The sequence below is a fragment of the Pituophis catenifer genome, unplaced genomic scaffold, assembly GCF_029215685.1.
Source record: "Pituophis catenifer annectens isolate HBS135680 unplaced genomic scaffold, rPitCat1.0.hap2 SCAF_6, whole genome shotgun sequence".
NCBI classification, from domain to species: domain Eukaryota; kingdom Metazoa; phylum Chordata; class Lepidosauria; order Squamata; family Colubridae; genus Pituophis; species Pituophis catenifer.
This window is the reverse complement of record NW_027256886.1, coordinates 47,811,976-47,824,828: the sequence shown is the minus strand read 5'-3', so window position 1 is coordinate 47,824,828 and position 12,853 is coordinate 47,811,976. Positions and strand designations below refer to the sequence as shown.

General features: G+C 37.4%; 1 protein-coding gene across 1 annotated transcript in view; it reads left to right on the top strand.

Annotated features, from left to right (window-relative positions):
- The first annotated feature begins 11,248 nt into the window (after nt 1-11,248).
- LOC139318790 (VPS10 domain-containing receptor SorCS1-like) overlaps nt 11,249-12,853 on the top strand; it is a 403,261-nt gene continuing 401,656 nt past the window's right edge. The window contains exon 1 of the mRNA XM_070946400.1: nt 11,249-11,309. Coding sequence (XP_070802501.1) covers nt 11,280-11,309 — 30 coding nt within the window. The 5' untranslated portion in view covers nt 11,249-11,279. The remainder of the gene's footprint in view (nt 11,310-12,853) is intronic.

The following is a 12,853-nucleotide window of genomic DNA, read 5'->3' as shown; positions in this document are numbered from 1 at the left end:
AGGATAGGATTAAGCAAAACCAGCTTTAGTGAAAACAGACTTGGAGCAGCATGAAAACATTGTAAGGCTGTGCGTATGTCAAAACAGCTGAACTCATATTTCTGAACTCAATTGCTATTCATTATTACCTCTGTTTCAATCATTCCATGCCAAGCTAACAAAATCACATCGAATTACTCCATAATAAACTAACAGCCAAGGCTATGTAGCTGAGTTCACACATTGAACAATGCCAAAAATCTGGTTTATTTGTTTGGGATAAATACGCTGAGGAAATCCAGCCTGTGGATAAATATGGTCTCTGGTTTAACATAGTGAGACCTCTAGCCTCAGTCAGCTGACAGTGACAATGAAAAAAGGTGAATGTATCTCCAACAGCTACATTTCTGAAATATTACAAACACTGAATAGTAAAGAATCACCATGACTGAATGTTTAAATAGGATGGTATTTTTGGTCCCCTTGTTCTTGATATGAATTTTGTTTTCTTGGGAACAAAAGAAATTAGCTCATTCCAAAACAAAGTTAGAAGGCAAATATGTGTATCTTATTTGTATAGGGAAATGAGTCACACAGTTTGATTTATAGCAACTAAATTTAATGCATTTCAGTATTCATTCCTCAGGATGTGTGATATATAGTATCAGTGATTGCTCAGAACATTTCTTCTGTTTAAATTTTCAGAAAATTGGGCAAACTGGCAAAGTAACATTATGACAATAGGGGTTAAGATTTTGAAAACCAAAGTTAAATATTATAAAATATACACTGCCCATATTTGCACAGAAAAATTAAACAAATAAAAACATAATTTCAACATGTTTTTTAATTATTTTCTTTCGAGTACTCCTACAGTATGTATGGTTATCATTATGAAGCACTCATCTGACATTTACTGATGTATATTCCACTACCCGATTAGCATTTTTTGCTCTAGTAGTTGAAATGTCAAAAGCTGTTCTAAAAAGGAATTTATTCCTGCGATCAAAATGGCAATACCATTAATATGGTCTAAACAAAGCAAACACTGATGACAATAGGATTTTAAAATGTCCAGTTTGATCTGCACATCTAGACAAACTCTTTGATTTTTTACAATGGTAGTATGCAGTATTTTAATACTATGAAAGCTGTATATAATATGAAATGGAAATTGTCACTGAACTTAATAATATATATGAATATTACCATTTTCTACATATACTAATTGTTCTTTGCTTGTTAGATAAATCCTTTCAATCATGGCCTAAAAATGGTTGCAAGAACTGAAATATTGTAACCAAAATACATTAGTTATCCTAAAATTCCACTGTATATTGTGGCTGGGTTGATACATTGTGCCATAATGTGAGTTTATGAATTATGATTTATTGAATAAATCACACATAGCTGGGTTTAGACATTAAGCCAAGTGGTAAGCCATGATTTACAAATAATAATGACAATAGATTCATGATGGCCAAAATGAAACTGTACCATGACATGTGGACAAGTATGCAATTTATTTTTGGTAAACACACAGAGAATTTTGTTCTAAGTGTTCCTAACAGAAGTATGACTGCTTAGTCTGCAAATGGGAAATAATTCCATCTTTCTGAGTCCTATAATCTTGTAAACAGCAGGGAGGGGGCCTATGTGAGGATACTTTTTGTAGATTTTAGCTCTGCATTTAACACAATACTTCCACTACTTGACTAGTGTCTAAACCTATGGATCTTGGACTTTTTTATTCAATTTGCCTTTGGATTATAGATTTCCTGTCTGGCCACTCTCAAAAGGTCAGATTAGATAATCATATCTTTTCAGCTCTTATTCTTAACACTGGTACACCACAGGGTTGCATGTTGAGTTCCTTATTCTATACTCTTTATGCACATGATTGTATTCCCACTCATGCTAGTAATACTATTACTAAATTTGCAGATGATACAACAGTGGTGGGACTCATCTCTGGGGAAGATGAGGTGAATTGGTTGCTTTCATGGTGTGGAGACAATAACTTGGTCCTTAACACCAATAAGACTAAGGAGTTTATAGTGGACTATAGAAGGAATAGATCAGATATCCCACCCTTGCTTATCAATGGAGACCAAGTGGAGCAAGTGGCCAGTTTTAAGTTTCTGGGTCTTTATCATAAAAGAGGACCTGATCTGGGCCACTCACATTGCAGCACTAGTCAAAAGGGCCCAGTAGAGATTATACTACCTGAGACTTCTCAGGAAACAACAACCAAATGAAAAACTACTGGTGACCTTCTACCGCTGCACCATAGAGAGTATTTTAACTTACTGCACCTGTGTATGGTTTGCAAATTGATCAGTGGCAGATAGGACAGCACTCCAGAGGGTTAACGTCATTACCCAGAGAATCAATGGTTGTCCTCTCCCCTCTTTGGAAGAGTTTTATAGCTCCTACTGCCTTTAAAACATTCTTAAAGATCCATCTCATCCTGGGCACCTTTTTTTTCAAACTATTACCATCTGGCAGACAGTACAGAATAATAAAACCAAGGACTAATAGGTTGAAAAACAGCTTCTATCCCAGGGCAGTAACTATATTGAATTCTACTGTATAGTGCAATATTAATGCAATATCGGTTTTCAATTCAATTGTATAAAATGTGTTTGCATTTTATTTTTATAGTTATAATGTACACTGAAGATAGCATTTAATTTAGTTGTATGAGGTGCAATGACAATAAAGTAAAGTAAACTAAACAAATGGGATTTTTCATGTAAGAAAGCACCTCAGTTTTAACAATTATCAATATGAAAGACTAAGGAAGCAGTGGAACAGAAGAGGACGAATAGAAAAAAAAACCATAAATAGAAATAGAGTGACTATGGCAAAAGAAACCAAAGATAGTATCAATAGTAAAAGGCACTCTGAGTGCATTCCAAAGCAACTCTGGGTGGCATACAATAAAACTGCTATTAGAACAAAACTAATTAAAAAAATTATTGCTTAATGCATTGTAAGCCGCCCTGAGTCTCCGGAGAAGGGCAGCATATAAATCAAAATTTAAAAAAAAATTATCTGTAAAAATATAAAAACAAAATCACAAGCTGAAAAAAATATATACCCTGTAGTGGGGGGGGGGGGGGGACCCACACTGAACTGTCAATGAAGTTGAGATGTTGATGGCTATTTTACAAGGCTGTGATTCTATGAACTGGAAAATGTGTAATCAAATTCCACAGGATTTGGGAAATAGCGAAGTTTATTTGTGAATAGTAAGTAGGACTAAGTAGATGTTATGCCTTTGGATATGAACAGTCTATAGGAAGAACCCATAGAGAATAGCTCCCCACCCCCAGATTTGATATATGCTTGGCAGTGAAAGAATCAGGGAATTGATTTGAGAAATAACTTTCTCCAACATGGAATGATGAAAGAGCTTTCCAATGGAAATATTGAGCTCATGGAGTAGTTTTTCTTCGACATAGTCAGTATATCCATAAATGAAGCAAGTGTGTGTGTGTGAGAGAGAGGGGGAGAGGGATGGAGGAAGGGAGGTCGAGAGAGAGAGAGAGAGAGAGGAGAGAGAGAGAGAGAGAGAGAGAGAGAGAGAGAAAGAGAATTAACTGAAAAGTTGATGACAGAGATATAGCACTGATATAGGTGTTCAGGATTTTGACAGCTGGAGCACAGAATCCTCTCCAACTGGAAAGAGGAGATTCTGCAACCATTGAATTGCAGATAACTTCTTCCCACTGCTTCTCCATGCACAGTGGAATGTTAGTGTAGGAAGACTTATAGCTCTTTAAGGTAATTAAGAGGCATAAACTCCATGAGTAAAAACACTAACTTTGTTGTAAGGTAGCAGTAACTGAATCTGAAGTAGCTTCCTCCCCGTCACCCTTTTTGGTTCAAGAAACTAGGCAGGATCTCTTTTGATATATTTGCCATACCCCACTGTTTCTGCACTCATCTGACTGTTACCTAGTCTGTGATTCCTCTTCCTCCTATCTTTCAAGGAAGTTCTGACAGACTATTACAAGCACTTTCCCAAAGAAACCACTACTTTGAAGTCTAAATACATTGGAACAGCTTCAGGTTATGTCAGTAACATAATGGACTCTTGACCATGAAGCTGTATATCCAGTGAGTAGCGGGAGGGAGATTTTAAAATCTGGGCAAGGGCAACAAATCCCACAGTCCACATGGCTTTTTAAGATTAATCTGACTACTGTGCCATCCATCTGTAATTCGGTTGTTATTTCTGGAATTTAAAATGCTGGCTGAATTTATTTACTGACCTAAGCCACTAATGTGCTTTCTGTGTTTGTACTTTACCATATTCTGTGAAGCCAGCCATTGCTCTTTGTAAACCATTGTTTACAGTTTAGTAATTTAGCCAACTGAGGTTTATTTCAAAAAATTATATCTATCATGTGAGCATGATAGAATTTATATATATATCATGTGAGCACAATTAAAATGCTACAAATTTTTCAGGAAACTGTTGAAAGCAAGAAGGAAAAAAATCAAAAGTTTTTCAAGTGGAATCAAAAGGAACATGTAATTTTATGAAGGGTTTGACATTATTAATATTATTCACAAAATGAAAAGATCCTGTCTGCAGGTTCTACAAAGTCTCTAAATTGGCCTTTTCCTGTATAAGTGTGATAGAGGAATAAAAATTAACTGGAGAAGTAAAACTTTAGGCAAGGAAGTTTTTCACTTTACCGTTACTTCTGCTGTGCTGCTTCAGCTAACCGAAATGCGTGGTGTACATTTGCCAGTTAATCACTCAAGTACAACAAAATTTCACAGGACACCTGTAGTTACCTTTAAACATTTGTATTTTATTGTGTATGGTGTACATGCAGATATGGCTAGATCAATCACCACATTTCTTGAGTATAGAAAATAGGGCTGATTAGAATAGGAACAATTTGGCTTTATGAAAAGTCAAGACGGACATAGTCGTCTCAGTCAGTCAATTTACCCTGCCTTTAGCTGTTCGCTTGAACTGCTGTTGCCAAGTGAACCAGGGTTCCATTTGCCTTGCAGAGGTGTTTGCTCTAATTGCCATCAAAACAAAGCACTTCTTTGAGATCCGCACAGACCTAGTTTAAGAAACACAAAAAGACATCCGTCGGCTGTTACAAATCATGCATGCATTTATTTTACTGAATCTATGTATGCTGAAAAAAAAATTAGCCACTTATGATGGACCTTCAGATAGCTCATATTTTGATTTCTGTGATTGCTAACAGATATGCAAAGGAATATCACTTCATCTCTGTAAAATCAACAATTGTCACTTATCTTTCCCGTTTATTGTGCTGCAGAAAATTTACTGCACGTAATACAAACCAATAATTAATGTATGCTACAAGGAGACATATTTGTTCTGTTCCTTGCATTTTAGCCATATTAAAATACAATGTATTTTCTGGTTGTTGTTTTTTTTTTTATTATTATTATTATTATTAGTTTTCTTTCTGGAATACCAAACTTTCAAGAAATATATTCCCTAACAGTTCACATACATTAATTATGTAATATGAAAGATGATTGGATTTGTCACTGCTGAAACTGTTTAAATTGCCCCCACAACTCCATTTTGCTCAGTATTATTATATTGTTTCAATAAAATTTTAATTAGATTTTTATACTTTGCATTCTGCTTTTAGAACCCTAGACAGCAGGATGTTCAATTTAGTGAACAAAAACATTCTGTATAGAATAGACATAGTATCATTAGACAGTTGAATAAACTAAAATGTTTATCACATAGACCACCTTCACAATAATAGGGGGGGGGGGAAGCACATCTTTCTGTAAATTGGCATCCAGATCTTCTGTTTTATCTCTGAAATCGGTCTTACATCCTTGTGAAAGTTAAAATCTCATAGACAGATTTAATTATGGCAAAATTTCATCTCTGAATTCTAAGTGTTTCAAATGGAATTCCAAATGGAAACAAGCTTTACAATAATGATATGCTATTAAACAAAATAATTGAATTGAAAATTGATTTTCAGTGATAGTAATATTTTTTCCATTTTAGCAAAATTTATCAATAATACTTGGATCCATGACCTGAGAATAATTACCCAGATTAAACTATCATGGATAGGAATGCACAAATAAGAGTTTGAAGGAGATTCTAACAGCCTTTGCAAATGCCTCTCAGTTTAGATAATTCATTTGAGATAGAAGAGACATGGGGAATTTACCTTCCAAACTGATTAATACTATCCAGGATTTAATATTGAATTGCATTTAGATCCAAGTTTAAATCTATGACATAACTACGGCAAAGCTAAAACTGTAGGTATCATTAAAAATAGTGATGGGTACTGTTTGGATTTACCTTGAAGCAACACTATTGAGTCCCTGTTTGAGAAAAAAACATGACACACAAAATGGCTAAGTGGAAAAAGCTAGTTCCAGATGTCTTGTGACCGATCTTTTCCTGAGACTGCACATGCATGTATACGAGCTACGGAAGCTAATCTTGTCTGATAGACCATTTTCAGACTCTATTTAGTGAACATTTCTTTCAACTGAGTGTATTTGACTTAGTTATTGATTGTTTCCTAAGTCCACCTGTAAGATATTCAAACTCATAGCACAACCAAGTTACATGGGGAATTTGTTCCACGCAGTACTAACCAAAGATCTGATTGGTAGCCTCTATATTGCCTACTTTGTTTACCTATAACGATTCCTCTCTCAAATATCTGGTGGATCAATAACTATTCCAAAATTTAAGAAAGAAGATAAGATTGATCTAGCCAATTTCAAGTCAATTAAGCTTCTGAGCATTAGTATGCTATATACAAGGCATCTTTATGTAAAATTTCTTGATTGGTTAGCTGAAGAAATCACCAATTTTAGAAATGAACAATCAACTTTCAGTAAATATCAAAACAATTCATAATTTCTCCAAGGACTTACAAATCATTGAGGGAGACTTGGAGGTCTTACAAAGAATTCTCAGAAGCAGTTCTCACAATTCTTGAAGAGATAAGATAGTAATTAAGCTCATATAAACAAAATTAGTATCAATATATAGTCATCTCTTACAAAAAGTAATCACATTTTAAGGGTTATTTTTAATTATATCTGTGTTTTATTATATGATAATCAGTTTTTAGGCAAAGTTGCTCCATCCTTAAGTTGAAACTTTCCCCAAGCTGGAAAAAAAAATTCAGCTGTACATTTCTGCCAGTTAAGGCACAACCAATAAAAAGGCTAGTAATACTTGTCTTACAGATATCGAGTAGTATGATTACATGTACTTTCAAAATATTGTAAAATGGATCTTTTATAGTCTATATTGTGTTGATAACATTCATTCATAATAGAACAAACTGAAAGAAAATGCTACAATTCAGCATTTATATTGTGGATTAAGAGTATGTACATATTTGAAGCAGGTTCATCTAGCATTATAAGGTTGGGGATAGTGTTTCTTAAATTTGTATCCCAGGTTGGGAATTCATAGAAGCCTTCTAAATTGCCTGGAGAGCAACAGAATGAGAAAAGTATTCTACTCAAGACTCAAGTGAAGAATGTGACTTTCAGCAGTTTAAACATTTTAATTATAAATGCTTAAGGAATAAATACGCTAGAAATGGAAAATTAACAATTCTGGGACAAAAGCTCTGTCCTTTTAGGATATCACTTCATGTCATTATTATTATAAGGGAGTATTCAAAACTGGACTTTTCATGAGTTTAACAGATGTTTTTCCATGTTATCACTTCTTTTATGCTTGTACAGAGTCTTTCTATTCCAGCTTGATTTCTGACCAAACATGACTTTGTTTTCTTGGCATTGCTATGAATGTGATTTCCTATTGCTCTCCCTTGGATATTTTTTGAAATTGGTAGTCCAGACTACTACTACAGTTTGAGATTTCCTCTGATTCAAATATTAAAATGACCCAATCCTGCTTTTCTTGAAATCAACAAGGGTTGGCTCTGTGCTGCCACCTGCTAAGACATAATACATAGAAGACATACAAATAAGTGCAAACATACTGATGAACACTGCCAGCAATGTGTGTTTTTATTGTTTGCTGTTTTGAGAGACCTTGCTATACAGCAACTAAAATCCTTTAGGAATAAATTAACTATATAAAGCAACTCTATATTGACATGAAAACAAAATGAATTTATAAAGGTCTTAGTAATTCTCATGAAACTAAGCATTGTTTTACATTTTGCATTCCTAAATCTGAATATAGGTGGAAAGAAAGCCACCCCCCACCCCCAAGGCTTTTAAATTCTCAATACACTGTAGAATCCTTGACAAGTAGGAATGAAAAAACAAAGGAGAAAAATATAAAATGGTCAAGGAGGAGGCAACCCCGCACTCCTTACTATAAATAATTGGCCATTCAAAGCTAGAGGGCATACACCTTAGAAAATAGGAATTTCTTTAGATTCTTTTCATTGCCTTTATATTCTCAAAATCGTATTTCCATTCTTGACATTTTTATCCAAGCAGATCTTGGCAATGTTTGAGTGATTTATTTATCTCAATTCCTGGTGACAGCCACCACTTAAGTCCAAAAGTAATGCAGTAGGCAGTAGCAATTGCTTCCCAAGTATAAATGGACAAAGGTGCTTTTTGAAGGCCATGCCTCTGATTTGGCAGCCTCTTCTCTTAGTGAATAAGAGAAGGCAGTTTAAAGAGGAAGATATAGAACTTTCCCCCTCTTTGGTTATAAAATTATTCCTATTGAAAAGTACACAATTTTATGGGGCACATTAGCTACAATGGCCCTGGCATATGCTACAGTGCAACTGTGCAACTTCATCCCTTACTTTGATTCTTTGACATTTTTAAATCAACTGCCAGTAAGCATGCATTTCAACAACCATGTTTTAGACTATGTTTTGTGTTTATTACCATTTTTAACACAGTTCTAAGATTAACATTTCTGTTTTTATTTGTTCGCCTATTTTCATTGGCCTTAAACTGGTGGTTTTTAAAAAAGTTTAAATTATGGCAAATTCTGGTGGAAGCCATGAACTCCAACAATCTTTTGTGGCTCAAAGCTTTTTCTTTCTAATTCTGTATTCATGTGGTGTGATTTCTACATTCACCTTCCGTCCTGAATTAACTCCCAATAAAATTATGCATGATATATATATGGAGGAGTTTGCATTTATTATTTTCTGAGGCATCACTGTACAATTTTACATCCAAACAACATGTACAGATTTCCAGCTGAATGCTTTTGCAAACTTATACTTAGGGCAAACATTAATATCTTATATGAATAGAAATTGTCCCCTGAAGTAAGGTAAGGTCAGATTCAGCCACATCCTGGATGAGTGGCTTTGCAGCAACATACATTTTAATCACTGAAGGAGCAGTACAAAATGCAAGAATGTTGGTCCCAATAGCTGTGGAAAGAAGTCAGTGACTGAGAAACAGATGTTGCTACATTTCCGGATATTAGATTCCAAATCCTGAATTCCAGTGATTGAGAACCAACCCAGTGTTGAATGAAAAACGAGTTTCTATTAAGAAGCAAGCAAGACGGTGCAAAAAGCAGACCAAGGGGAAACGAAAATTGATATTTATACATTTCAGCTATGGTCTGCTTAGTTTTTAAAAGCGGGAGCGCGCGTCCGCGCGCGGCACACACACACACACACACACACACACACACACACACACACACACAGAGAGAGAGAGAGAGAGAGAGAGAGAGAGAGAGAGAGAGAGAGAGAGAGAGAGAGAGAGAGAGAGAGAGAGAGAGAAGAAACGACAGGCAGACAGACAGGTTGCTTGCTTCCTCTTCCTAATTTTCACTGACCTGCACTAAATGGGAATATAATTGAGAAAGATGGCGAAGTACAGCTGAGTTACAAAGCACTTTAATTTCATTCCCCGTGTCCCTCAGTAATACTAGTACTCCGGAAAAGTGAATGGGGGCCGTCGCGTCCTAAGTATACTGACGAGAAAATCCCAAGGAGTCGAAGCGATTGGCGAGAGAGCGCCGGGAAGGAAGGCGGGGGGAACGAGCGGATAGGCGATTTTGCGACTGCTACCCAAGCAAACAGCAGCCTTCACTAGCCAGGGTGCGTTGGCGGGAGGCGCGCCCTCTCCCTTGCTCGTTCTCTTTAATTCAGCTCCTCCCCCCGTGGTTGTGGCTTTCCCTTCCATCAAAAGCCCGATCAGCAACGCCAGTCTTTTGGTGGGGGGGCGGGAATCCGAAAGAGAAAAAAGAAAAAAAAGAAAGAAAAAAAGAAAGAAAGAAAGAAAGAAAGAAAGAAAGAAAGAAAGAAAGAAAGAAAGAAAGAAAGAAAGAAAGAAAGAAAGAAAGAAAGAAAGAAAAAGAAAGCACCGCTTTCCCTTTTTCTATCAGCTTCAAATACGGCAGAGTCGGAAACTTCTGTGGAGTTATTGGCATCTTTTATTATTAAAAAAATAATAATTCAAATCAATTAAAACATCTGCAGCGTCCCCCTTTCGATTTGCGCTCTGTTTTTTTGTTCATTTCCCCTTTTCCTCAAATCCGCGTTGCTTTTATTTTGTTTTGTTTTTGTTTTCCCCCAACCGCTTCCTGGGAAATGGGAAAAGTTACTAGCCTGTACCCAGGGTGGCATTTCGCTTTGCTCGCCGCTCGGACCTGGCTTTTGATCCTTACTTTTGGCTTTATCGGAGCAGACATCACTTGCCGATCGTGCCGCTGGCAGGTGCAGCTACAGCCGCAGCCACCAGCCCGAGGATTATTAATGAACTTGAGGACGGCACGAGGAGGCGATGGGGCCGGAGAGATACCTGTGGATAAAAGAGGTGAGAAGCCCGCGGATCGCAGGCAAGAGAGGGCGGATGCCGGCAGTCCGATCTCGGCGGCTTCTGCCGGGGAGAAACATGCCGGGATGGGATCAAAGGGTTGGATGGGACCGAGCAAAGTGACCGGCGAGCTGCCAGAATTTCCCCCGATCCGACCCAGACTATCTCCTCCGGATGTTGCCAGGCCCACCCGCAAAAAGTTAGCCTCGGCTCCCGCTCTGTTTCCAGCGGGGAGCGGAGGGCGTTGGGGGGCCAGTTCGGAGGCCGGCCGGAGGTCCGGATCGGCGCTCCTGAGCCGGCGGAGAAAAAATAACCGGAACGATCGGAGGAGGAGGTCGAGTCGGAAACCCAGAGAAGCTCCGGCTGAAAGAGACGCGCCGTTGGAGAGCAGGGCGCGGGCAGCGCCGGAGCAGCTGCTGGCAAAAGCCACGCGCTTCCGACAGGAAGAACTCAAATTGACAAGCACGACCTTTGCTCTCACTGGAGATTCGGCGCATAACCAAGCCATGGTGCACTGGTCGGGCCACAACAGCAGTGTGAGTAGCCATAACAATTAAGCAACAGACCACAGTGCACAGGGCAGGGAGATGGCGCTCTCCCAGCAAGCATTAAATCCTTCCCTGCTGTTTGCTTTTCAGCAAGATGTAACCCGCTTTCCCTTTCCTCTGTGTTGGAGATGATGATGATGATGATGATGATGATGATGATGATGATGATGATGATGATGAATGCAACAGCAATTGATCATAACAGTGGCAGTAGTAGCATTGGCTCCTTTTGGAGGAGTTTTCTCCCCCCCCTTTTTTTTTTTACAATCTTATATTTATTGTATCTGAAGCGGCTTCTAAGGGCTTCCTTTTCCAAGCAGAAAGTTTCTTGGCTCTGCTTGGTAGTGCCTTGGATTGCATTGACCAAGAGATACAAATTTAAAAGGAAATCTTTGGCTAGGCTAAGGCTTTCCCAATCCCATTATTGGGATAAAAGTGTGTGTGAGACCTAGTGTGGAATAAGCAAAACAAAAGTTAAAAAAAAACCATTTCATATTTCAGTTCACAGATATGTTTTCTTGTTATCACACAAATGTCAAAATTTAAGGATTAAGAATTTAAGGCTAAGCAATGGAAATGTAGTAAAGCATCCTATTAGGAGTTAAAGCTCTCTATCAGCTGAGTAGTGTGTACTGATTGCTATCTACTATCCATTATGTTCTATCCATTGCTCTTCAGAAGAGATTTATCTTTATTTCCGTCCATGAATAAGACAATCTTTTCTTTTCCTTTTTACACTTTCAAACTTCAGGATATAAACTGCTTTTAGAAAGTGTATACAGTTATCTTCCTGGTGCTAGATCAGAAAGTGTTTCTTGTCTATGTATTGTCACTAGTTCATTATTTCTCTAGCTTTCATTTAAGAGAGGATGTCACCTACAATAAAAGCTCATTAAGGGTCAGTGGTGACCAGAGGCTTACCTACTGTTATAATTTCCTTTAGGCTGCCCCTGATTCCTTTCCCATTCCTTCAAATTCCTTAAAAGAACATAGGTTTCTGGGTCAAGCATCAGTATCTGCCTTTAGCTGTCTCAATTCATTTGGGTGGAAAACCAGAGTTTTCTCTCACCTGTTGTTCTTGGGTTTATCCCTATAGTTTAAATGAGATGTTTCTCTGTCTGTTAATTCAACTCTTACCTTGTAAGCGTCTTTACAAAAAGTAATTTTAGCTTTCCAAGATGTCCTGTGCTGCTATAATGAAGATCAATCCAAATGAATAGTTTAACTACTTGTTTAACACCAGTGTTTTGCAGATTGAATCTTGTTTTTTGGAAGAAATAGGATAATGCAGGCTGGAGTTCTCCATATAATAGCATCAGAGTTAGCCTTCTAGGAGAAATTAAAGGGAGACAAAGAAATAGAAAAGACACCAAACCCCCCTCCCCCCCCAAAAAAATGAGATAAAAGTTGACTCTTATTCAGGGATATATAATTTTTCACAGTCTTCTTTGCTCCTTTGTATTTATTTCTATTGTCAGTTTGCTAATTGTAAAATGGAGCTTAGCTATCTGACCATTATAAAGCCCTTTTTG